The 27,627-nt window shown below is 44.8% G+C and overlaps 1 protein-coding gene across 3 annotated transcripts in view; it reads right to left on the reverse strand.

Moving 5' to 3' along the window:
• The window catches only part of SMARCAL1 (SWI/SNF related, matrix associated, actin dependent regulator of chromatin, subfamily a like 1), an 82,788-nt gene extending 56,933 nt beyond the window's left edge, over positions 1-25,855 (reverse strand). For 2 of the 3 annotated variants that reach the window (XM_043995087.1, XM_043995085.1), the window contains exons 1-6: positions 25,729-25,855; positions 20,600-21,475; positions 19,910-19,960; positions 16,315-16,569; positions 14,656-14,706; positions 4,446-4,629 (exon numbers count right to left, since the gene is read on the reverse strand). In XM_043995087.1, the coding sequence (XP_043851022.1) occupies positions 4,446-4,629; positions 14,656-14,706; positions 16,315-16,569; positions 19,910-19,960; positions 20,600-21,434 (1,376 nt within the window). In that variant the 5' untranslated portion in view covers positions 21,435-21,475; positions 25,729-25,855. The remainder of the gene's footprint in view (positions 1-4,445; positions 4,630-14,655; positions 14,707-16,314; positions 16,570-19,909; positions 19,961-20,599; positions 21,476-25,728) is intronic. The other variant, XM_043995086.1, reaches the window with a different exon arrangement.
• Positions 25,856-27,627: the final 1,772 nt, after the last annotated feature.

The following is a 27,627-nucleotide window of genomic DNA, read 5'->3' on the forward strand; positions in this document are numbered from 1 at the left end:
CACTTTCCAGCTGCTGGTGCTGCCAGACCCCATCCTAAGATTGTCTTGTATTTACTCTTTACATATTTTGAATATACTTAAAGGCATAATAAACACATTGTTTCTTCCTGTAGAGTGGAAGTTTCCCAGGGACATGAAACTGATCACAGAAAGCCAATGTGGACAGTTTCATCAAGTACAAGTCATGCCAGATTAATCTTATTTCCTTTTCTGAAAAGGTTATTGAACTGGTAGAGCAGGGGATTGCTGTAGATCTGATTTATCTACGTTTTAGTAAAGCCCTTGGTAAGGTCTCTCTTGCAGAAAATATGGAGGAACTTGGACTAACTGGTAGTAGAATTGGAAGGAATAGGAGCCAGTTGAATGGCTGGATCCAAAAGTAATCTTTATGAGCTCGGTGTTATCTCAGAGGACTCCAAGGGAGGCTGCGAGAGATCTTTCTTGGCCCTGTGCTATTTAACATTTTTATCAATTACTTGGCTGAAGGCACAGATGATGGCATGCATATCACACATCACAGACGCTAGGAAGGATGGCTAACACTCCACGGCAGAGTCAGGAGCCAAAAAGTTCTCAGCACATTAGTTGGGTAAGCTGAATCTACTAAGATGAAGTTTAATATGAATAAATATAAAGTCTTACAACTGGGTTCAGAAGGAATTGCTAGAGAGCTGTTTGTCTGAAAAAGATCTGGGGGTTTCAGTGGCCTTCAAGCCTAGTGTTATTCAACAGTATTGACACTGCAGCCGTGCAAGGCTCACATGAGCACGGGCTTCCTTAAGAGCGGGCATAGCTTCCAGGGGAAGGGAAGTAACAGGCTCTTGGCACTCTGCCCTGGTTACACCTCATCTGGAGTACCTCTGGGCAGGACATTGGTGACCCAGAGAACATAAACAAGGGGGCAGCTGGGATGATGAAAAGCCTGGAGAGCAGCCCCAGAGGACCGGCTGAAGATCTGAAACAGGGATCTTCAAGGTGGAGAAGAGAAGACTCAGGGTGAGGAGTGGAACTGGGGAGGGGCCTCCATGTGGAAGGACACTGGACTTGTTCCTCCTGCCTGCCGTGGGCAGGTAAAAGCCGAAGAATGTCGGCAGAAAATTCTTATCAAACAGAGCTATGTGGAAGAAGAATGGGCTGCACTAAAGACTGGCGGGTTCCTTGTTCCTGGAGGTCTTCAAGCCCTTGGTGGGGATCTCGTAGAGGGGAACCTTTGTTTGGTGGTGGAAGCAGCTGGACTAAATGGCTGCCGAGGTCCCTCCAAGTTCCATGATCCTCCCCGCAGGGCCTCCAACTCCTGCCAAACTCTGCCACCCTGTCTTGGACAGGCTCAGAACAAACAACTTAGCTGAGGATGAGCTTAATTCAATTTAATTTGGGGCAGCTAGGTGGCGCAGTGGATAAAGCACTGGCCTTGGATTCAGGAGGACCTGAGTTCAAATCCAGCCTCAGACACTTGACAGTTAACTAGCTGTGTGACTCTGGGCAAGTCACTTAACCCTCATTGCCCTGCAAAAACAAAAACAAAAACACCCCAATTTAATTCAATAAACATTAGTCAAGAATCTATTATGAACAGGGTAGTGAGACCGAGGGTCACAGAGGAGGGCAGGGAGAGTCCAGATAAGTGAAATTCGTTCATAAATTCCTTCATTTCAACCAATATTTCCTTCCCGCTCCCTCTGTCTAACCACTGACAAAGAGCAGTGCTCTTGAGTCTTGGCTGCCCAGTTATGACTGTAGAAAGAGGTCCGGGTTCTAGTTCTGCCTCTAGCTGTGTGACCTGGGGAAGTCTCCTCACCCACTGGGCCTCAGTTTCTTCATATGTAAATGAAGGATCACAGGATAGCAGACCTCACAAGGAAGAGAGCCCAGAGGTCGTCTAAGCCCAACTTCCTGACCTTATCCACACGCAGGCCAAGACCCAGGGAGGTTCAGTGACTTAAGTATCCAAAGCAGGATTTGAACCCGGATTTGGTTTTCTGGCTCTAGAGCTAATACCCTCTCCATCATCCTACATATTCTGTGCTGGGCTTGATGATGGGCCCTTAATGTGGATTCTAATTCCTTTCCTTTTCCTTGACTAGCCCAGGGTGCCCGCACTTGTAGGGGGCAGAGTCATCAAGAAAGAGGAAGAAGAGGATGAAGAAACCTGGATCACCAACAAACCGGATGACTTTCTCCCAAGTAACTGCACAGGGAAGTGAATAGCATGGGAGGTGGACTCCTCCTCTGCTGATCTCTGCCCTCAAGTCTGGATTTGAATCAGAAAGTGAGGAAGAAAGGCTGTGAACACCATCAGTCCATTAGTCACTCCAGCACCTGCCTTTTCGAGGAGAGGACAGGAAATCAAAAGGGTCCTCAAGATCCCAGGCTGCCAGGCCCACCGAGGAGCAAGCGCACCTTGTCCCCAGGCACCCTTAGAAATTGGATTAATGCAAATGGAGATGAGGCTAATAGACGGCCCTGGCCCGAGGAGCTCCAATGGAACTGATGAAGAGCCAGGATTCTAAGAAGGGAGCCGGGCACAGTAGGGGATGGGTAATCTCTATCAGCCTTAATGAAAAAACCATAGGAAGAAAGATTAAAGGAATGAACCGCACAGAAAGAAATTGGTTAAAACAAGGCCCAAAGGGGGTCTTAAATAGATAAAGAATAGAAATGCTATGGAGAGATAAGAATTGCTTCCAAGTAGTTGGGGTTTTATTTGGGGGGTGGGTGGGTGGGGGACTGTGGTGGTGATGAGTGGGTATGAAAGGGAAAGAATGACAGACACAGCTGGAAGCCCAGGGATATAATGGGAATGGGTTCCATCTAAGGTACAAATTCAGAAGAATATCTGACAGCTATCTATCCCAATTAAGATACATTTCCTTAATGGATATGAGTTCCTGTTAGGAGCTAAGAGGCTATTTTATTTCTTCCCATCTCTCACCGGCACAGAAATACCTTTCTTCTTCTTCTTCTTTTAGAAATATATATTTAAAGTTTGAGTTTTGAATTCTTTGCCTCTCACCAGTCTTTCCCCTGCCCATTGAGAAGGCAAATATGATACCCACAAAACATTTCCCTATTAGTCGCATTGCAAAAAAACAAACAAACAAAAAAAACACCACCAAAAACAAACACTCAGAAAAAAAAGAAAAAAATTTAGAAGTACAAATATACTTCAATCTGCACTCAGTTCATCAGTTCTCTCTCTAGAAATACTTTTCTTTTTAAGTGAGGCAATTGGGGTTAAGTGACTTGCCCAGGGTCACACAGCTAGTAAGTGTTAAGTGTCTGAGGCTGGATTTGAACTCAGATCCTCCTGACTCCAGGGCCGGTGCTCTATCCACTGCACCACCCAGCTGCCCCTAGAAATACTTTTCTAACCATATTATGTAATAAAGGCATCTTTATAATTCAGGGGCTGGTTATTCAAGCTCTCCTTTTTCTAGTCTCTTGCCTTTCTTTTGGTCATTCTGTAGATTATTAGCACCTTAAGCAGAAGGCAGGGTTGGGGAAGGATGATTTAACTCAAACCAACTAATTTTATGATTTGTAAACAAATATTCCAGGAGGGCCAAAGCCCTGCCACCATCTCCCAGTATACCTGTCACACCCTGGTGGAGGCAGCTTGGCCCTGAGCCCAAGAGACCTTGAAGAACGCTCGTCCCTGGGGCATCCACCTGCTTCCAAATTCATTTCTCCTTCCCCCAAACTACCTTCCATTTACACAGTATATATCTTGTATAGACATAGCTGTTTGCTTTCTCCCTTGGGCTGTGAGTTCCTTGAGAGGGTGGACTGTTTTTACCCTTCTTTGTACCCACAGTGCCTGGCACATAGTAAACAGTAATAATTGCAGCTGACTGACCAGCCCCTGAAACCCTTATCCAGAGGAATGGCTCTTGACCTGTCCCAGCAATCCCTCTGTCAGTCCCCAGTCCCAATCTCCTCTTTTCTGAAGTCCTAGAAAAAAAGTCCTGGGCACTGTCACGTGGTTCAGAGTCTGAATGGATACGACATTAAACAAGATGCAAAACAATCAGTCTCACCATATACTTCAAGAATCATCAGGCCTTTCCAGTCACCCTGTGTCTGGACCCTCCTGTATATGTTGTGTCCTCTATTAGAAAGTGAGGCCTTATTAGCAGGGACTATCTTGATTTTTTAATTCGTATCCTAGGCACTTAATGTTTTTAAAATTCATTCAAGTGGGAGAAAAAGGGTGTGTAAAGGAAGTTAAAATTCATGGTTAAAATGAGACTTTAGCATTATCTATAGATTATGGGCTCAGCCCAAGACTACAGATAATCACAACAATCAATAACTAAATGTTTCCAAAAGAAGCTAAGAGAAGGAGATGAGCCTTTACTATAGGGAAGAGGTGACTGGGCACAGCACCCATCCCACAGAATGAAAGCATGCCAGTGGTCTGTGTGACCCAAGATAGAGGCACCTACTTGACTCCAGTTCTCTGAAAGGGCATCAAACTAGACACAAGTTTTGAATCCACCTCAGAGAGGTCGACCTCAGGGACTTCCTCTGGGCGAAGAGATGTCTTCTCAAGGTGAGCCATAAAAGCCTGTACCACCACCTTGGGCAAAGGTTCCAGCTGGATGCCTGGAAGCTGGCGAAGCTCTTCCACTGAGGAAAGGAAGAAAGGCATATTAGCTAGAGAATATGCAAGATAAAGGAGAGTGGGGGGAAGGAATGCCTCAAAGGACAGAGGGGAACGGGGCGTGGTCCAAACATAACACAAGGACCCCAAGGTGCAATTTTTAATTATAAATTATTTGCTATAGTTGAGCTTCTCAAAAGGATTAGACAGCCCTTAGAAAAGCCCAAGGCAGCACAGAGTTCTCACTTTATGTGAATTCTCATGATGCAAACTTGACTTTAGGTACAGAATTCTGAAAGAAATCCAGCCCTGGAGGCTTTAACCTATTCATCTCAGAACTTCTGCTCTGGTGGTCCCCAGTCTTGGTTGATGAATCCCTCACCCAGCCCCCTTGTTCAAGCAGGGGCCAGCCACGTTTCACTTCATACCCTGCTCCCCCCGTCCTCTTCTGGACAGCCTAGACACTGAGGACATACCTTTCCCACCCACTCCAGTTCTGGAATCATTATCAAAGTAACTCTGTGTGTCAATCTACTCCTTAGTGTAAAATGTAAGTTTCTTAAGGGCAGGAAATGTCTGATCTTTTTATTCTCAATACTCAATAGTTATTAGTACCAGGGGTGCTTTGTAGTAATAAGCACTTAAGAAAATCCTTTTTCATTCATTCTCTATCCTTCAGTTTCCTCAACTATAGAATAGGATTTTAAAATGCTATGAGGGCAACAAATACTTCTCCTTTTATGCCAGGGCAGAGGAAATACAATTTAGATTAGACAGAGCCCTGTCCTCAAGAATCTTACAGAGCCAGAGATAGCTACAATGTGACAGGTAACCACAGGTCAAGTGCCAAAAAGGATACCAGAATGATGGGGGTGAAAAACCAAACAGCACATCTTTAAAAATCTGAATGAGCCACTTGATTTGTCTGAGATTTGTGGGTTAGTGGACAAGTTCAGTCGCAGATAAGTAAGACAAGAAAGCAGGTAACAGACATTTACTTGGTTTGGTGAGATTAGAATTAGAAAGGAGTGAATTGACCAGGGGCAGTGGGAAAGCAGTTTAAAATGTGTATGCGTGTATCAAATTGGTTACTGTCTTAGGGAGCGGGGAGAGGCAGGAAGGAAAGAGAAAATCTGGAACTCAAAAAAATTTTAAATGAATGTTAAAAATTGTCTTTACATGTAACTGGGGGAAAAAACAAAAAATGTTTTATTTAAAAAAAGAAAAAATTTTTAATATACATGTGTATGTGTGTGTATAGTCCCCAAAGTTTTAAGCTTTAACAAGTATATTATATATACATACAAATATATGTATGTCTATCTATGTTTGTATGTATATATATGTATACATGCCTATATGTATACACATATGTGTATATATATCTATATGTATACAGATGTACATATATATGAATACATATGGAGAGAGAGAGAGAGAGAGAGAGAGAGAGAGAGAGAAAAGTCTGGTTGACTCTAGAGGCTACCTTCTCATCTCCTCTTTAAACAGGATGTCATTATTGTTCTCTTCCAGTCACCATCACTATGGTTAAGAGGCTTGAAAATAAACACATTTGGAGACTGGGAGAAGATGCGTGACTAGTTCATCACCTAAAGCTATTCTTAGATGAGCCAACATTTTCCTTCCTGCTTTACCAGTGAATCACTGAGTCTTGGCTTTTGATTATATTTTTTCTCTTAGTGATATGGTCCTAAAACCCTATGCAGGGGGTGGGGGGTGGAGGTGGGAAGAGGGTGAGTTATTGACCTGCAGCAGGAAAATAAAACATCTATTGAGGCCCACATAGAACTGAAATTTTTATTTTTTGGTGAGAGGTTACTCTCTCCTCATTCTCTCATTAAGAGGGCACATAATGTTTTATTAAATAAACAGGGTGACCATTTAAAAACATACTTCAATATCATATTATGAAGCGAAAGACAAAAAAAGAGGAAGGGGAAAGAGACAACAAGGCAAATGAGGAACTGAGAAATAGTCACAGTATAGAGAGGTGAGGGAGGGGCATAGAGAAGGGGAAAGAAAGAGGCTTCGGCCATTGGAGACATCTCGGAGGTGGCAGGGGCCTTTGGAGCCAGTTAGCCATCTAATAGGCAGTGTGGCACACCGAATTAAGAATCAGCCTCTCAATGCTCTAAGCAACTCTTGAAGACTCTACATGGAAGAGAAGGTGCCGACCTGCAGTGGAAGAGGGAGTTTTCTCCCAAGGAAGGTATTCAGCCCATTGAAACCACATGTTCAGCCCCAGTTTCTATCTATAATATATCTGACAAGTCCTCACCCAGCTTTTCCTTGAAGACCTCTTATTACCTCCTGAGGCAGCCCAGCCCATTCCACTTGGGGTAGCTCTAATGAGGAAGTTTTTCCTTCTATCAAATAAAAATTTTCCTAAATGTGTCCCTTTGCAACTTCCACCCATTGTTTCCAGATCTACTTCCAAGGACCATCTCTTCACATCAGCCCTTAGAGCACAAGGAAACAACTATCCCATCCCTTGTCCTCAGCTCTCTTTAATTGATGCTTATGTGATAGGAACTTGAGAACTTTGCTTAAAACTGACTACCCTCTGTATGTTCTCCAGAGCATCTCCAACATCCTTCTTAAAATACAGTCCTGCAGTGGCAGCCTCACCTGGGCAGAGGATGCCTGGAACCTAACCATCTCTTAATGTCATCCCAGGATGTATGACTTCTTTCTGGCTACCATACCACACTGTTGAATCATATTGAGTTTACAGTCCCTTAGAAGCCTAGGAAAATTTTTTTTCAGACAAACTACTGCCTAATCACACTTCCCCCATTTGGTACTTATGAAACCCACTTTCTCAACCCACACACAAGACGTTACATTGTTCCCCACTGAATTTCATCATATTACATTTGGCTCCATATTCTGGCCCATCAAGATCTTTTTTAGCTTCTGACTCTTATCATCTACGGTACCTGCTATCCTTTCCAGCTTTGTGTCACTTGCAAATTTCATAAGTATGCCACCAAATCACTGATAACAATGTTAAGAGCGTGCAAAGTTAACAGCCATTCCCCGAAAGATAAAAGGTCGAATGATAGGAACAAAGGGTTCTCAAGAGAAGAACGGCAAAGTATCCACAACCACATGAAAGAATGCTTCCTGAGAACTGGCAAGGATGACGAAAAATGGCAGCTGTCAACGTTGGAGGGGTTGTAGGATGATGGGCTCATTAACGCTGCTGCTGGAGCTATGAAATGGTTACAACCATTTTGGAAATCAATTTAGAATTGTGCAAATAAAGTGACTAAAATGCCCCTACCCTTTTAAGCAGAAATTCCATGACTGGGCTTATATTACAAGGAAGCTATCGATAAGAAGAAAGTCCCCTAGTACACTGACATACTTACAGCAATACTTTTTGCAATAGCAAAACATTGTAAACCTAGTAGATGCCCATCAATGGAAGAATGGCTAAACAAACTGTGGTATATGAATATAATGGAATGTGATAGTGCTGAAAGCAATGATGTGTGTGATAAATACAGGGAAACATGGAAAGAACTGATGCTGAGTGAAGTAAGCCAAGACAAAGAAGAACAGAGACACTATGACTTATGACAACTACACGCACAAAAAAATCAAAAGTGAATGTAGCAAAAATACAAAGATTGGGGGCAGCTGGGTGGCACAGTGGATAAAGCACCGGCCCTGGATTCAGGAGGACCTGAGTTCAAATCCGGCCTCAGACACTTGACACTTACTTGCTGTGTGACCCTGGGCAAGTCACAACCATCACTGCCCCACAAAAACAAACAAACAAACAAACCTTCAGGATTCCTAGGCATAAAGACCATAGTCTGCTTAGAGGAAGGTTGGGGGGTGGAAGGGATAGGGAGAAGGAGAAAAGGGTCAAGATCATTCTCCGAATTTCAACTGATAAGAGCAATATCACCCAAACAGTACACAGTATTGGAAAGAGTGCTGGACTTAGATGCAAAAGATATTTGGGTTCAAATCCCACCTTCATCACTTATGAGTTGTGTGGCCTTGGGCAAACCACTTAATCTCTCTGAGCCTCAGTTTCCTCATCTGTAAAATGGGAATAACATTTATAGTCCCTATTCCATAGGGTTGCTGTGAGGATCAAATGAGATAAAGTATAGAAATCACTTTGTTATCTTATATAAATGTCATCTATTATCATCATCATTATTACTAAATCAAGGCAGAAAATCAGAAGTCCCTCCCTATGTTCCTACATAACAGAATCAGTCTTGAGTTTGCTGCTTCAAGTTTTCTGGGCTGATTCTCTGTTCTCTGCAATCCTCTTTTCTTTTACCTGGTCCAAAAGGCCTTAGAACAAGTCAGACAAAAAAAATCCTCCACACCAAACACCAGATAGATACCCATCATAAATATTAATACAAATGTGGAGGGCTGACCCATCTATTGCCATCTTCAATTGGTTTGTGTTTCCAATTTACTTAAGGCCTTTTATAGAGTAATCAAAACACATTTCTGTTCTTGACAAAACCCAAGCACCAGTTATTTCTGGAAGCAGCGCTCACCTACCAAATTCACTGTGATGTGAAATTGGGCAAGGCCGAAGGCATTAATGTAAGAGTCCATCCGTCTTAAGACCGAAATGCACTTTACACCTCCAAATTAAATCTGAGCATGCTGGTTTCTACATACTCTAAGAGACTGGGCACTCCATGCACCTTCAGAAACAATCTTCATTTTAATCCTGGTGATCTCCAGCACTCGAATAGCAGATGAAAACCAAGGCAGGATTGATGGTCTATCTGGCTTGAAGGATGGTGCTTCATAAACATAACTCTTTTTGGCATTCGGTTCTCTACAACCATTGCTACCCGGCTCTCTATAACCATCCTCTCCACTGCACAGGCTCATGATTCACCTACTCTAGTGTACCACTGAGGAATAGCTTGTTGACTTATCTCCACTGTCCTTTCCTTGCTGCTGGGAAAATGATGATGGTGAGCTCTCTGGTAAATGGGAATTCACTTGAGGGTCATTTTTGTGAAAGGGCTTTTTGGTTAAGATCAGTTGAGCCACATGCTTGCAAATAGCATCCGACAAAGGGAAATCAATCCTTGAAAGGGGTGGCCTTGCTCCATACTAGAGTGAAGCAGCCCACTGCGGATTTCAGAGAGCTCCTCATCCCTTAAAAGTTAGAGAAGAGGGGCAGCTAGGTGGCACAGTGGATAGAGCACCGGCCCTGGAGTCAGGAGTACCTAAGTTCAAATCCAGCCTCAGACATTTAACATTTACTAGCTGTGTGACCCTGGGCAAGTCACTTAACCCCAACTGCCTCACTAAAAAAAAAAAAAGTCAGAGCAGAGGAACGTATTAAGAAAGAGAGAGAGAGAGAGAGAGAGAGAGAGAGAGAGAGAGAGAGAGAGAGAGAGAGAGAGAGAAGAGGAACATAGCCTTTAACGGTAATCAGGCACAGAGAGCACTGACATCCTCCTCATGAGTAAAAAGTCATCTACTGGCATGGTGTTAATGTCATCACTCTCACCTACTGGCACATACTTTCATATTTTGGTGTATACTTAGACACTGGCACACAGTTCCATGTATTAGCACAGAATATTGCCTTTCTCTGTTTTTCAAAGGTCTACAGACCTAGAGCAAGGGCCAGCAGATGATGGCCTGGGGTGCCAAAGAGAGCCTGCTGCTGGTTTTTGTGTGGCCAGCAAACTAACAATCATTTTTCTTACAGTTTTTAATACAACAAAACTTTACTTCAAAGTATAAAGGCCATTTTTAGCTCCTGGGCCATATAAAAACAGGTCTTGGGCAGTCTGGGTTGGCCAGACCCTAATAATCTAGAGGAAGAGCCCTGAGAGGGCCTCTTGTTCAGAGCTTGCAACCCCCAAACTCCCTAAGACTGCTGAGCTGGATGAAAACATAAATGGGGAGTATTTACCAAAATAAATAAAAATAGAACATAGATAATGTTAACCTGTGGTTTTCTAAGTCAATATGTAACCTGTGAGGATCCATTTCTATTTGAGTTTGACACAACTGTTCTAATTGAACCTTTCCCTTTTACGGATGAGGGAACTGAGGCCTGGAGAGGTGAAATAACATCCCCAAAGTCATGGAGACAGTAAATGGCAGAGTTGGGATTTGAACCCAGATCCTCTGACATCATCGAATCCAGAATTCTTCCCAACATACTACCTTGTTCTAATGAATCTTTGAATGCAAGGACTAGCAGAAGTTAGCGCTCCCCAGGAGTCCTTGCACAAAATGATTCCCTCCATCATGAACCTTATTTTATAGAAAAGGTGAGTGAGATCCAAGGGTAGAGCTTTAATGACTCAAGGATTCCAGGTATGTTGGGAGCCATCGAGGGTTGCACAGCACTTTCTCTCCTCACCATCAAAGACAATTTACTGCCCCCCCCCAATCCCCTTCTAGATTCCACTTTCTTTCAACAAGTGCCAGGTAAGACCCCTGAGTCCTAGGAGAAGGAGGGGTTCTAGCCCCCGCTCTATCTGCCTCTAACTTGCTGGAGGGCCTTGAACAAGCTGCCTCCCTTCTCAGTTCACCAGGAAGAAACAGTTGTCTTAGTGTGCTAGAAGGTAGCTGAGCTCATATTTAAGAAAACATTTCCACTTCTTTAAAGGCAGCAAAGAGGCAAGATGGAAGAACTCAATGGCTATATCCCATCAAAGAAAAGCCATTGGTCTTACATTCAAATTTGTCCTTGGCTTGTCCCAAATGGCTTGGCCAGAAGGCAGTTAACAGTCCCACAGACAGCAGGTCACCTTCTGGTTACAATCTGCTTATGGACACTAGATATCTTATAACACAGCTGGATCTTGTTATTGACAGTGGCCCTTCCTATGAGGAGCTCCACCTATTTCACTGGCACTTTGTTCACACCCCTATGGGGTTAGGCATAGATAAGAGAGCTTTCCACTTAAACAGGGGAAAAGTGAAACTCAGAGGAGCCACCCACATTGACTATTTGGCCACTTAGGTAATACAGATAATATGGTGGCTGTAAGAGAATTCAGGTTTTCATGATGGCCCCAGTAAAACTAAGATCTTCCTATCTCAGGCCCCAGATCTTGTGTCTGAGTTATGCCTGTGGACCAATTTGATTCTAACAAACGATTCCTCCCACTGGCCTGGGGAAGTGACAGGACTCACTCTAGGCATAATCACTGCCATCAGTGGAACAACCAAGGCAGAATCTTAATTACCTGAGACACAGCTAGAAAGAGGGATAGTTAAAATTACTATCGGAAACAATTATAAGGTGACCATTCAGAGTCTTGTAGGGTTACAAAACACGTTTATGTCTATCACTTCATCTGACCTTTGTAACAACTGTGTGAGGTAGGTAGCTGGTACAAGGATTAACATTCCCATTTTATAGATTTAAAAAATGAGAGTCAGAGGGGTTCAAGAACTTGTTCATGGTCACACAGCTAAGTAAGGGGCAGAGATGAGATTAGAACTGAAGCTCGCTGATTCTGAAACCAGGATTGGTCCCACCTCCTCTCTTCTTCTTGATGAAATGGGAAATAATAAGCTCTGGGAATGGATTCCCAGGGAAAGAACTAGGTTTGACCGAGCACCCTCTAAGAGGCAAAATTAGCACTCATTCCTAAAGCCACATTGGACAAAATATAGAAACAATAGTAAACTGTAAATGACTTGTTCTCCTTGTCGTTAGTGACCATTGCATTGGGAGCACCACCATCCTACCCTCCTTTGCCTGGTCGATTACATATCTGGCTGCCAAGATGGCCAAGGTTCCTGGGTGCAAATCCTCCATCTGGTGCAGTGCTCGGCATATTGTGAGCACTCCCAAAACCTAAAACCTGAAAGGGCCTCCCATAGCTCCCTTGAGAAAGCTTTTCACAGAAAGAGGAACCACAATCTTCCTCGGTCAGCTGATAACAGGGTTTGATAGGTTCACTGCATTTAGAGCTGGAAAGAACCTTAGACAGTCCAAACCCCTCATTTTGTAAATGAAGAAACTGAAGCCCAGGGGAATTAAGAGATTTGCTCAAGGTCACACATCTAGGAATAGAGACTGATATTTATTTGGGCTTTTAAGGTTTACATTTTTTTTCCTTCCTTCCTTCTTTTTTGGGGCAATGAGGGTTAAGTGACTTGCCCAGGGTCACACAGTTAGTAAGTGTCAAGGGGCTGGATTTGAACTCAGGTCCTCCCGAATCCAGGGCAGGTGCTTTATCCACTGCACCACCAGATGCCCCTAGTTTACATTTTTCTTTTACAAAGATGAGGTCATACAAATATTTTCGTCCTCATTTTACAGAATAGGAAACTGAGGCTCAAAGAGAGTGAAAGAATCCTGTCTGTGCTCACACTAGTAAGGAACAGAGCTGGTATTCTAAGCCAGGTTCTCTCCCCCTAAATCCAAGGCTTTTTACCACCACAGCTATAGACAGCTGCCTCACTGAAATCCAATTCATGCACATGTGAGAACATCACCCTCACGATGTCCTTGATCCTTTTGGAAAATGAAGGACGAACAACAACCAACAACAAAGCCACTGATTGTAAGAAAATAATTAGTATGGGGGGGGGGGGCGGGAATGAGGGTTAAGTGACTTGCCCAGGGTCACACAGTTAGTAAGTGTCAAGGGGCTGGATTTGAACTCAGGTCCTCCCGAATCCAGGGCAGGTGCTTTATCCACTGCGCCACCTAGCTGCCCCGGAAATAATTATTAATAATGAAATTCTTGGGGACCTGTGTTAGCCTCCTTCCCCCACCCCCGCAACATCAGAGGTCAGTTTTTAAGAGGGAGTTCTAATCCTGTTGAGATGATGGGACTTTGATATCTGGACTTTGACTTTGCCCCTCAGGGGGTCTCTCCCATTAGACCCTTATGCCATTACCACACGGCTCATTTTAATGTGGACCACCCTCAAGTCATGCCAACCAATGGAATTGAATGATGCTAGCCAATTAGCTTTTTTTTTTTTTTGGTGAGGCAACTGGGGTTAAGTGACTTGCCCAGGGTCACATAGCTAGTAAGTGTCAAGTGTCTGAGGCTGAATTTGAACTCAGGTCCTCCTAATTCCAGGGCTGGTGTTCTATCCACTGCGACACCTAGCTGCCTCTAGCCAATTAGCTTTGATCAGTGTGTAAGGAGCCATCCCTATACAAAAGAGGAAAATGCCTAGGCTGGGAGGAGCTTGCATTCTTCTTCCCTGGATTCTCTTTGACTCTCCCCTTGCCCTCTCTTCACCCTCTTGGCTCAATATACTGGGTATATAATTGTTTAGGCCTGTCAACCTGGGACCAGTGGGGAAGTCAGGGAGACATGTGGTCATTACTTTGGTAATATGTGATATTAATTCATAATAAATGCTTACTGCCAAAACTGGTGAAACAACCATTAATATATATTTTATTTATTTTTTTGGGGGGGGGGGGCAATGAGGGTTAAGTAACTTGCCTGGGATCACACAGCTGGTAAGTGTCTGAGGCTGGATTTGAACTCAGTTCCTCTTAATCCAGGGCCGGTGCTTTATCCACTGTGCCACCTAGCTGCCCTATTAATATATAATTTAGTAATATTTTAGGAAACCCAGCCTAGCCCTGCAATAATTTAGCTAAAAACAGTTGACGACCCAATAATTTAAATAAAACATGGCGCAGTAGGTGTTTAAACTTCTTTGACCGCCCAGCTTGTGTTGGTAATCTTACTGCTTTCCTTACAGAGAAAAAGAGCTTCTTTCCTAGTCATGGCTATAAACGAGGCACAGGTTTGAACCCCAGTTTGGCTATTCCCTTCCTGTGTGACCTTGGCACCTCTGAGTCTGTTTCCTTAAGTGTAAATGAGGAGGTTGGACTAGAGAGCCTAGGGTACCTTCCAGCTTTCGATCTATAATCCTAAGACACATAGTTGAGAGAAAGAAGAAAGCTGCCCCAGTGTCCTTGTCCAAGGATGTCAAAAACAAAACAAGGTAAACAAGAAACTCAACAACTTCCAAACAGATGATTAAGACACAACAATATTAAGTTAGCCACATGGGCATCTCACTTAGTCTTTGGTGATCTTTCAAATGAAAATTCCAGTGCCTGGTTTTCACATCTGCAAAAGAAAAAAGAGACCAATGTCAAGGCCTCCCTACCACAACCTTTAAAGCTCTCCCAACCAATCTGGATACCCCTTGAAGGGCCAAAGATGGTCCCAAAATATTAGGGTGGGAATAAAGCCCCTAGTGCCTGATATCTCAAAGAGTGATCCCCAAGGGATCTTGGGCTCTACAAGTGGTGCCATCTAGGCTAAAACTGATCAATCTTCTTGGTCCTTTGCCAGGGTCACACAGCTAGTAAGTGTCAAGTGTCTGAGCCCGGATTTGAACTCAGATCCTCCAGAATCCAGGGCCGGTGCTTTATCCACTGCACCACCTAGCTGCTCCCCCCCCCCCCCCAACTAGTCTTTAATGGTAAAACAAAGGAAGGTGCTTGGAAGACCTGTGGCCAAAAGAAAAGCACAGCCTCCTAAAACCAAAAACAAACAAAAAACCTGCAGCAGTCGACATCAAAAAGAAAAGGGATGGCACTGCTTTGCAAGCAGAGGCGATCTGACAAACATTCAATGAATGCCTGCCATTAGGAGCAAAAGCCCAAAGTCCAAAGACAGTCTTTGCAAATATGAAATACAGGAAGGACCATTAATTTCAACAAAGACTTAGTGAGTCCCTATTACATTCAAGGCAATGTGCTGGGTGCCACACAGTCTATTTTCAGCAGTTCCAAAAAATAGCAATCAGTGTAAGTAGCATCATTTCAAACACGAGGACAATGATATGGGAAGATGATTCATATTTGCCTTTCAAGGATAAACAAAAAACAAAACCAAACCCACGACTGAGCTGGGGCTGCTGAATTAAAAATAAACACAGCAGAGCTATCAGGAAAGAATGAAGGCCCTTATTGGAGATGCCCTCAAACCCTCACTGGAGGTTCTTTATAAAAGCTGCTCATGAATCTAGCCAATCTTCCTATTTCTATGGAATTCTTCACTCATTCACCGACACCAAGGATAAATCAGTGGGTGAGATCGGCTAGGTCTCCCACACCCTTGTTGCTTTTGTGGTCTGTTTGTTCGATGAATAAGAGGCTCCAACCCCTCTTTTCACAAACAGAGAAGGAGACAAAGGCCCAGGAAAGCTAAATGATCTTTAAAAACCAATGGCTCTGAGCTGAGATGTCAGCCTAGAAGCCCAGCATGCTGATGTCCCGCTTTACTTCTTACAAGCCTAAAAGCTGGCTGTGAAAATCAAGTACAATTGATATTATTTAACCTATGGAACGAGCTGCAGGAAGAATTAATTATCTTCAAGTCTCTGGAGGATTAGGCAGAGGACCGAAACCAGCTGTTCCCCAGTCCCACTGGGCCCAGATCAGGACACACTGGATTAAATGGAAAACTGAGGGGATGAGATTTGGGAGAGGCAGCCTGGGTACTTGAGAGAGGTTCTAGAGCAGACTTTATGGGAGTTCCAAGAATATTCCTGGCTGCCCTATTTACTCTCCATCTAGAATGATTTAAGTAAGCCTTCCAGAAGCAAAAGAAGCACACAAAGGTTCTAGCAGCCTGACCCCTTTAGGGCATCTGAGAGGGAAAGCCAAACTCAACGGAGGGGGCACACTCTGCTACCTCCATGTTGCCTAATTAAAGATGTAAACGTACCATAATTCCTGGAGCCCATCTGCTTGAATATAGCAATCATATCTTCGGCAAAGCCAATGTCTGCCTCAAAGCGGGTTCGGGAGATGAGCACGCATCGGCCTTGGATCCTGGCAAGGCCTCTGCCGAGGGGTCGTAGCTGCTGCGGAGGCACTTCATTGGTGGGCCCCGACCCTGAAGAGTTCAAAGCTGAAGGAATGGCGGCAGGGCCTTCCAGGGGCTGCAATGTGATTGTGTGAAGGTGCTGGACAGCTTTCACTGCAAGGGAAGAAACACCACTGTAGCCGGCTCTTCAATAACATAAGGAGGCTCTTAATATAACTAGACTAAGCAAGGAAAAGGGTCTTAGGGGAAAAAGGGAAGTTGGAGGTGAGGTGAGGAGGAAACAGAGAGGAGCAGTCTGATGTGCTCAACGAGATGGGCAGAAAAGGGAATTAGCCAAAAAAGCACTTACTATGTGTGCTAAACACTGGACATACAAGTAGAAGAAGCTAGACTGCCTCAGCTGGCAGCAAGTTTACATTCTATTTGTTTTTGTTTTGTTTTGTTTTTTCGGGGCAGTGAGGGTTAAGTGACTTGCCCAAGGTCACACAGCTAGTTAGTGTCAAGGGTCTGAGGCCACATTTGAACTCAAGTCCTCCTGAATGCAGGGCCGGTGCTTTATCCACTGTGCCACCTAGCTGCCCCTCTATTTGTCTTTGTTTTGTTTTGTTTTGTTTTTTCGGGGCAATATGGGTTAAGTGACTTGCCCAAGGTCACACAGCTAGTAAGTGTCAAGTGTCTGAGGCCAAATTTGAATTTAGGTCCTCCTGAATGCAGGGCCAGTGCTTTATCCACTGTGCCACCTAGCTGCCCCAAGTTTACATTCTAAATGGGCAGCTGGAAAGGGCCAGAAACCCTAAGGATATTAGAGGTGGGATGCATCTGAACCCCAGCCCCACCCTCAGCAGCCTCATGGTGGGGCAGTCCTTTGTATAGGGGGTTTGGGGATCCCTGTCAGCTCCCCTCTGCCCATGATTTAAGGGGCTAAGATAAGAGTACATGGGGAAAAGGCAAAGTGGGTAAGAACTAAATGGTCTCAGCGAGCAGTGACGGCCAATGGTCCTCCACCTCATCAGAGGGAGTGGATCTGTTGATTTCCATGAATAGTGAAAAGGGGGCCCTGGTGGAGGCAGTAACAGATTGGTTCTGGGCTGGGAGTGGGGTCAGGAGGGGAAGGTAAGGGTATAGAGCTGGTGGCTGCTTGTCCACAGCCAGAGGCTGGGGAAGACAAGGAAGGCTCCAGGGGGTCTGGGCAGAAACGGACCAATCTTGAGAAATACCATTTCGTGGCCACTGCACGTGGCTCCGTCACAGGAGTCACAGAATCTCAGAGCTAGAGAGACTGAGGCATAAAGAAATGAATGACTGCCCCAAGTGTGCCCAGGACCAGTGTTCAGCCCGGGGGCTTCTGACTCCAAACACAGTTCTCCTTCTCTTGCTCCACATATTGCCTCCCAGTTACCACCCAAACCCTTTTTTCTATGGGACCCAGATAATCCAGCTTCACAGTCTGGTTCTGTACCCAGGACATCATCGGGGAGCTGCCATATTGGCTTCCTAGAATCACTGCTCTTTACAACCAGAATGACAGAAACATGGGTTTGGAGCTGGGAGGGACTGCAGGGGTGTCATGTGCATGGACTCCCCAGGGGGCCGAAACCATGTGAAACATGCAGTTGGGCCGCTCTTCCCTCAGCAGTTTTTGCAGCTGCTCACACATGGCAGTAAGAGCATGTACTGTCTAGGTAAAACTGAGATTAAAACACGATGCTCCTGCTTCTTTTTCTTAGTGTTTCTTATGCTGAGCAGAGGTCACCAAACATTAATTTTGAGATGATTATTCCTTGTAACTTGTAAGCTCAAGAATCTGTGTGATTTCCAAAATCAAGTGCAATTTGCCCAGTGGAAAGTACTTTCTGTTTGGACAATATTTCTTAGAAGAGAAAATAACCACTGACAAGATGAGCTGGGCTTGCTAGAAAATATGGACCTTAAGTGAGCTGAGCAGACAATGCAGATGTGAAGTGAAAGTGCTCAAGATTGACTGTTCAGCAATCCCACAAGTTTCCTAGGAGCCTTTATCTTGTGAGAGAATATAATAAAAATGACAAATTACTATATGTTTAAATATTGGTCAATAAAAAATGTAATTGGGCAATGGTTAACAAAATAAATAAAAGCACAATCCAACATAGACAATGTTAATTTGTGGTTTTCTAAGTCAATGGGATCCAATGCCTTCCTTTTACAGATGAGGAAATGTCTCAGAAAGGAGACCCAGTCACATAGGAAGTAAATATCAGTGCTGAGATCCAAACCCGGGTCCCCCAGCTGAAGTCAGAGGACACTACCCAGCTCCCCTATCTAAGCACACTATCCATTTCCCCAGACTGCCTCTGGAAGAGATTGAAATCCATCACTTTATGACAAGAAAAGAGAGGCTCAGGGCAGCTAGGTGGCACAGTAGTGTAACGATTGGAATGACGCCACCTGCTGGATACTTACTGTAGAAGAGTTCTGCCCATGAAGCGAAGGTCTTTGAGGGCAAGACCAGGAGTCTTTTCTTAGGAATCAGGAAGTGACGCGGGCTAGTGGGAGGAGGAAGGAAGAGACTGGCGCTCAGTCTCGCGCGCTCTTTCCTCTGGACTCTGGTGGAGAAGGGAGCTAGAAATGTGCTCTCCCTTTAATAGATAGGAATCTAGGCCTTTCTCTCTCTCTTTACCAAATTCTTATTCTCCTTAATAAATGCTTAAAAGTCTAACTCTTGCTAAAGCTTGTAATTGATTGGCGACCACTCATTAGATATTTTAGACAGACTAGCTAGAATTTTAACCCTTAACAGTAGATAAAGCACCGGCCCTGGATTCAGGAGGAACTGAGTTCAAATCTGGCCTCAGACACTTGACATTTACTAGCTGCGTGACCCTGGGCAAGTCACTTAACTCTCATTGCCCCACAAAAAATAAAGAACGGGGGCACCTAGGTGGCACAGTGGATAGAGCACCGGCCCTGGAGTCAGAAGTACCTGAGTTCAAATCCGGCCTCAGACACTTGACACTAGCTGTGTGACCCTGGGCAAGTCACTTAACCCCAATTGCCTCACTAAAAAAAAAAGAAAAAAAAATAAAGAACGGACGGAAGGAAGGAAAGAAGAAAGGAAGGAAGGGAGGAAGAATGAATGAAAGAAAGAAAGAGAGGAAGAAAGAAAAGGGAGGTTCAAGGAGATTGCCAGGACTAGAACCCAGAGCTCATGTTTTTTCATTATGGTCACACTAATTGTTTTGTCACTATTCTGCACTGAACTACTCCCACCCCCAGGTTTAACCCAAGGGACCTTGCATCCCTGAGCACAATGATTTTATGTGGGTTGCCACACAAAGGAAGGCTAGCAGGCAGCTTTTGCACAAAGCCTGAGGTCCCTGTCACACAGGGAGGGAAGAGAAAAAGAATGATGCCAAGCAAACCACCACACCTAGGAAACAATGACAGGGTACATCAGGCAACTCCTAACACCAGTATCTCTCCAACAACCAAGGACAGTGACTGGTTTACTTACTTAGAGGCTTGTAGTCTGTCAGGCTGAAATCCCACATTTTAGTCGAAGGATCTAAAATGAAGCATAAACCACTTAATGGGACTGTGATGAGGATAATTACTGTCATTACAATCATGTGTACTCACAAATAGCCTTTCAGCCAGAGTTCAAGGTGCTTGGTGACTCACACACCATTGCTAAGAACTGGAAAGCAAATATGTAGAGAATCAATTCTTGATTCCATATTTAGGGCGAAAAAACAGACCCAGGAAGACAAGACTTGTCTTGGATGGTAGAGTTGGGTCTAGAACCCAGGTCTTCCGATTCCTAGGATGGACCCACCTCCATAAGACCATTTTGTAGAGAACAAATGTGGAGGCTCATTAAGGGAACAGTCTAGAAAACACACGCTAAGGATGCAAAAGTGGAAGGATAAAAATGGGATGCAGAGGGGGCAGCCAAGCGGCGCAGTGGATAAAGCACCAGCCCTGGATTCAGGAGTACCTGAGTTCAAATCCAGCCTCAGACACTTGACACTTACTAGCTGTGTGACCCTGGGCAAGTCACTTAACCCCCGTTGCCCCGCCAAAAAAACAAAACCAAAACCAAATGGGATGCAGAGAAGTTACAAACTCTGTCCCTTGAGAGATGCAAAATGGCAGATGAATGAAAGAAAACCCCTCTGTAAAACAGGACGGGCAAGTCATTTACCATACTTTCTGCTGGGCAGACTCTTAAAGACAGCAAGGAGCTCCGAATTATACCCAATCTCCACCTGGAAACGGCCTCCTCCCTTCTTTGAGCATTTCCCTTCCCAAGGGCTGAATGCTTTCCTAGGAGAGGCCTGCTGAAGTTTCCCGTTCTTCTCCTCAGGCTGATTCCGTGAGTCAGAAAAGTTCTTATGGAAGGAACCGCAGTGTCCAACGGTCTCCTGACATTGGGGGTGAGGAGTGGAGAGGCGTCCAGTGAGCCACTGTCCAGCTGGGTCATTCGCCAGTCCAGAAGCAGCAGCCTGAAAATCCTGTGAGTGCCCTGGCTCCCGCAAAGGTCCACGGATTGGGCTGCTTGGGCTTGTGGGCTTGGACTGGTGAGAGATGCCCATATGACCCTGAGCTAGCTGACCAGAATTCTGCTGGCTGGTGTTCTTTAGAGAATTCTGTGCTAGAGAAGGAAAGGTCTTACTGGAAGCCACTGGACTTGAGATGTGGACCAGCCTGGCTGAATTGATCTTCACTGTCGATGTCTCCTGCACGTCAGGATGAAAACTTCTGGAAACAGGCTGTGCCTCAACTTTAGTACGTGAGACATGGGGATTCTGCTGACTGATATCACCAGCATGGCAGCCCGGACGAGAAGACTCTCCTGTGAAGCTCTTTGGGCCACTTGAATGTGCATGACTGGAGTGGTGGACTGTCCCTGGGATGGAGGGGGGAGCTGATGCTATGCTTTTACTTTGCTGGACTGATTTCTCGGCTCTTCGGGCAAGAGCCTTCAGCCGATTCTCTTCTATCTTTTTCTTCTGTTCTTCAGTGAGGGTTAAGGACATCTTAACAAGGCATTAAGGTTGGGTTGGAAGTGGAGAAAAACCTGTTGGAGGAAAAAGGGTTCAAAGATAAGCATTAACCTTGTTCATCTACCAGTCCCATAATCTCTCTCTGAGGGATATTGAAAGGAGAAGAAAGGGCTGAAAAAATATTTCTTTTGGGACTCAAATGATGCATGTATGCATGACATACGGTCATATAGTCTAGTGTGTATATATGCTAGATAATACAAAGGCGGGGAGGGGATGAGCAGTTATTAAGTACCTACTATGTGCCAGGCATAGTGTTAAGTATTTTACAAATATTATCTCATTTGATCCTTACAACAACTCTGGGGAAAAGGGGTAGATGATATTATTATCCCCAGGCTACAGCTGAGGAAACTGAGGCAGACAGAGGTTAAGTGATTTGCCTAGAGACACACAGTTGGTAAGTGTCTGAGACTGGATTTGAACTCAGGCCTTCCTGACTCCAGGCCCACTGCTCTATCCAGTGTAAAAAAAAATATTATAACTGCTTGTTTTCTAATCTAATCTGTAAGCTCCTACCTGGCTTGTCATTCATGTAAAATTTTAACTAGCTAGCTGGCTAGCTGTGGGACTACAGGCTGTTAGCCGTTAGCTGTCTGCCTATCTATAGGCTGTTAGCTGCCTAAGCCAGTCTGTAAGGGCCGTTTAAAAATATCCCCCAACTGCTTCTCCCAAATTGATAAGAAAAAGATTAGGAAGCCTCTTTTCAATTCAAGCAAATACAGGGTTTATTGAGGTGAACCAATTTAGAAATAAGAACAGAAGTAGGATAAAACGACCTAACTGCCTTTTAACTTTCTCCCTACCGCCATGAAATCTCCTCCCACGTCTCCTGCCTGTGGATGTGACTGGCCACTGCCAACTCCGCTTACAACCCCCGAGTCGTGTCTCCTTTCTCAGTCTTCCCCTTTTACTGTTAGCCTCCCCCACTCTCCATAGTGTCCCACTTCACTCCTTAGTTCTCTCCTTCACTCTTCCTCCCCCTCCATCTGTCTCTAGTGTTCCCCCTTGCGTCTCTCCCCCCCAGCCTATATAACCCTTCTTTCTCTCAGAAACCTCGGGCCTGGGCCACCCCTGTCCCCCAAGCTAATTCACTGGCCATGCCCAGGGCAGGTGTCCAAGGGTGGCAGGGGCACCCATAGCCGGGTCCTGCCTGGGATTTCTGTGCATATCCATGCTGAGCGGGGCATGGGCTCACAGTCACAATGGGGGAGGGGCAGTCTGTTGGGGGGGTGGGGCGGGGCGCAGAGGCTAATTTTAGCCACTTACACCAGTACATACCTAGCTGCCTCATAGAACTGAGGAAATGGCAAAAAAGAACAAACCACTTCATAGCCTAACACTCTCCATCTTTCCAGCCTTCTGCCATATCATTTCCCTCCTTGCAGATTGTTCCAGTACAACTGGACAGCTCTCTCCCCACCACTCCCCACCACTCCCCCATACTCTTAGACCTGGGAGCCTGCTTTGCGAAGTCTGCCCTGATGCCTTTTGGCCAACAAACTTTCCACAATTTATTTTGCAACTTTCCCAAGTAACATTATGTATCCTGGTCATCTCTGTTTGTTTTCTACCCCTTCCTCAGGAGGCTGTAAGCTCCATGAAGACAGGGAAGGAGTCTAATCTGAACATCACACCTCCCCAGTACTTAGCATCAAGCTCTGCATCTAATGTTTGCTGAATCAAAGACCAAATCAGTTGTAGTGAGGCTCCAATGAGATAATTTATGTAAAACCTTTTGCAAACTTTAAAAGCTCTATGTAAATGTCAGCTAATGAAAGTCTTCCAAAGTCAGTAATCTGGCTCCCATTCTTCTTTGCAGTTCTATTCTATATAAATTGGCCTGCTAGCTGTTCTCCATATGGGACATAACATGACATTCCATTTCCTGTTTCCCATCTCAGTATCTTTGCACTAGTGGTCTGCCATGTTTGGAATGCACTCCTTCACTCTTGCTTGTGAAGGCCTTCAGAAAAAAATGGTTCAGGACTCTCTTGATTTGGATCTGAACTCCCTCCCCACAATTCAACCACTGTCCAATGACTTCAATGAAATTCCCTCTCCCCCTCCCAGTGATTTCCCGGACCACCCCTCCCTAGAGATACCATTAAAGTCCTTGAAGACAAACACTCCCAAGTCTTAGCACTACATCTGGCTAAATACATTCTTTCTCATTCATTCACTACTTTACTCATTCATGATACATCTCTTCAGTAGGATCTGCTAAAACAGATACAATTTCATCTTGGCTTTTTAAAGGCAGTGACTAGCACACAGCAGATGCTTAATAAAGGCTGGATGAATTGCATTCACTTAATCCACTAGAGGCAGGAGTTGGGCTCATCAGATAAGGAGAAAGAGAAGGCATTTTAAACTAAAAAGGATAAGAGATTAGACTGAAATAGCTGAAAAGACAACACACCCTGGTGTAACATCTGCTGGAAAAGCCTGTTTCCAACCTAGAGGAGCCAAAAATAAATGAGCATCTAGATCAATTACAGACAAAATTAACACATCCTCATCCAATCCTTTCAACATCAGGCAGTGCTAAATAAATCAACTCTGCATGTGGCACTAGGCAGGTCAATATATACAAAACCACTTAGACATTGTCCTAGACCTCTAAGACATGACTGCTGAAGGGAACCACCATGTGCATAAGGTTCTGCAGAGACTTGAGTACCACAGCCAATGGCTTGGTTAACCCTCACAGACACCAGAGCAGCAAAGCTCTGAAGGCATCTCAAGAATCAAACCATGGTACTTGCCCTCTCCTTGTCTCCAAAGACCCAGTTTCTCCCCCGTCAGTACCTGGGGCCGAAGAAAGAAACTACCTTGAGGTGAGAGGCCAGCCACAACCCTTCTGTTCAAAATAGCTCCTGATGACCAATGGCACCCACCCACATGTAAAGAGAGAAATCAGACTTGCCAAATTCTACCTCTAGGAAGTCAAAGGGGAGTGAGGGGAAGAGGGGGAAATAGGTTTCTCATATGCAAAGCAAGCTACTTTTGTTTCAAAACAGTCTCTAAAGATAGCCCATTCCAGCATCAGACTCCTCACTTTATTTATTTATTTTTTAGCTTTAATCTCCCATACTTTCTAGTAAACAATGTGCCTTGGTCTTGGAATCCAGGGACCCAGATGCAGGTTCTACCACTTATGCTCACTGATTTAGAGAAGGGGCTTAACAATCTGTGTCACCTTGGACAAGTCATTTTCCCAGTGCTGGAAATTTTCCAAGGACAGGTACTATGCCTCAGACAGTTCTATAATCACTTATACTTGGGCAAGTCACTTAACCTCTGGGTCTCATTTTCCTTATCTGTAAAATGAAAGGGTTGAAATATGTGACTCTAAGGTCTTTCCAGCTCTGTATCTTATAATTCTATGGGGTCAGATGACTTGTTTATTATTAGCTGTGTGCCTCTGTCAATTCCTCTTGGTGGGCTTCAGTTTCCCCATCTGTAAAATGGGAAAGGGGATGGGGGGAGGTGCTTGGTTGAAATTCAGTTTCCATTTCCATAAAGTGTGTGTGTGTGTGTGTGTGTGTGTGTGTTGGGGGGTAGGGGACAGGACAGGTTGAACCAGATGGCTTCAGGGGTCCCTTCCAGCTTTCACTCTATGAACCTAAGAACTCTAAAGTCTCTTTTCACTCTGACATTCTGTTATTGGCTCTATGTCTGGGTTACCTGTCTCTACTTCTACTTGTGGGAATAAGGCTTGGTGGTGGGAAGCCGGGTAATAGGCCAAACACAAGGGGAACACAGTCTCATCGATTTGGAAGTGGAAGGAGTCCCAATCCCTCATTTTACAAATGAAGAAACTGTGGCCGAGAGAGGTTGTGACTTGTCCACGGTCAACACAGCAATTAAGTGAAACACCTGGGATTTGAACTCCGGTCCTGTGCCACAACGACCCCAAGGATCCTACAGAAAACTCGTTCAGTGGCCCTCAGCAGTCCTTTGGAAGGGACGCTTGGAAACCCGACTTCCCCTACTCCTCTTCCGTGCCCTCCTTCCCCAGCTAGCTGTCCTTCAGGACCTTTCCCGTCCCCCGCCCCGCCTCTCTTTGAATTCAGCCTTCCCCGCTCCCCTCTCTCTGGAAGTTGGTCTAGTCCACTCTCGACTTCCCAGTCCCTCCTTCCTCTCTTGGGAGCGTCTAGAACAGAATTATATCCGGTCTCTGACCGTGCGCCTGGCTCGTTGCCTGAAGTCCCCCGTCACCCCCAAGTCCCCAGGTTAGGCCTGGCCTTCAAACATTCGATACCTGGGGCTCAGCTTCGCTGCTCCATTACTGCAGGTGCCCAACTCTGCCGGCTCAGTCACTCCAACCCTACCTAGAGCCCCAAACCGATCCGACCGCCCGCCTTGCGCCGCGAGTGTCCGAGGAACTACACCTCCCAGGAACCAGCGCGGCTCCAACTCGTATGCTGATCTGGGAGCGAGTCTCCGCGATAACGGGAAGGTTTCGGGCAAGGAATTCTGGGATTTGAGGTTCTGGCGCGGCTAGGCGAGAAATAGGCGTAGCGTCCCAGTAGAGAGCGGAGCAGTGTTGCATGTCGGGAGTTGTAGTTCATGCAATTCACAACTCTAAAGAAGGCTGCATCCTAGTTAATAACCATCCTAAGTTTCTCGGGCACGGCCTTGGGACCTTCAAAATGAAGACCTTGACCTTGTCACCAATAAATCTATCATATGTCAGAGCCTGGTTCATTGAGGGGGTGCATTAGTTTAGAGTCAGAGGACCTTTTTTTTCAGAATCTACTGGACAATTCACTTAAACTCTCTAGTCCTTGGTTTCCTCAGTAGTAGTAGTAAGATGACCTATGGGGTCCCTTCCAGCCCTAAAGCTATGGTCTTCTATGTAAGACAGGCTTTTTTTTTGGGGGGGGGTTGGTTTTTTTTAGTGAGGCAATTGGGGTTAAGTGACTTGCCCAGGGTCACACAGCTAGTAAGTATTAAGTGTCTGAGACTGGATTTGAACTCAGGTACTCCTGACTTCAGGGCCGGTGCTCTATCCACTGCGCCACCTAGCTGCCCATAAGACAGGCTTTTAAGGAACATAGGCTCATCAATTTGGAGTTGGAAGGGACCCTAGAAGGCACCCAGTCATACCTCCTCATTTTACAGATGGGGAGATTGAGCCACAGAAAAGTTAAATGATTTGCCCAAGGTGATGGAGGTATAAATGATAGGGTAGAGTCAGGATGGGAACCAAAGCCCTCTTATTCCAGATCCATTGAACCACACTGCCTCTTCACTAACGGTCTTTAAAACAGGGCTTCCATTATGGCTGACTTGGTCGTCCATTCCTAGTTCCTTCATCTGCCCCCAAGTCTTCATGGATCTGCTGGAGTCTAATGTTAATTTCTGACACCAACTCTCTAGCTCCCACCCCTTTCCTAGAACTGCCCCACCTGAAGTCAGGCTAATGCTTATTAGTAGTTTGTCCCTCTGGTCTCTACAGTCTCCATCCACTGTACCCATTAGCCTTTCTAAAGAAGAAAGCCCTCCCATCATCAAATCTTTAAACTCTTAAAATGTCAAAATAAAGCCTGCTAATGTTCTTGGGTTTTTAAAGTGACATTTTATTAGTGTATGTAGGAAATCTTTTTAATTGGTCTTTCTTAGCCCCCTATGTGTAATTATCCTTCACAGAAGAGAAACAAAAAGGAAAACAAAATTAGCCTACTTACAAAGAAGCCGAGAATTTGGACATCTGGATCTTGTAACTCAACTCAGATCTGTCTGTTCCCCCCCACACACATACACTACTATGGGCTTCAATTTCCCCATCTGTGAAATGGATACAATGTCGCCTCACAGAAACTAGAGGAACATGGAAAATGAGAATCATATTATTATACTGACCTTTGTGTATAAAAAATTAAATAGTACACTGGAACATGGGATTAAGTTGTTTTTAGAGTACAGGTGACTGGCTTATATCTAGCTGGTCTTTACATTGCATTTTTTTTTTTTGTCAATGTCCAAAGCTAACTGGGTTATTTGGAAATGAAATCCCTAACATTAGAACCTGTTACTTGTAAGTAACCATTTTAGGAGAAACTGCTACTTTCAGGACAAGTCTGTACAGATCAAAATGGACTGAATTTCTGGGCTATGTAATTCAACATTTTAGGGCCTCCAAATGATTTTTTTTCCT

This window comes from Dromiciops gliroides, chromosome 3 (assembly GCF_019393635.1).
Source record: "Dromiciops gliroides isolate mDroGli1 chromosome 3, mDroGli1.pri, whole genome shotgun sequence".
Taxonomy (NCBI): Eukaryota; Metazoa; Chordata; class Mammalia; order Microbiotheria; family Microbiotheriidae; genus Dromiciops; species Dromiciops gliroides.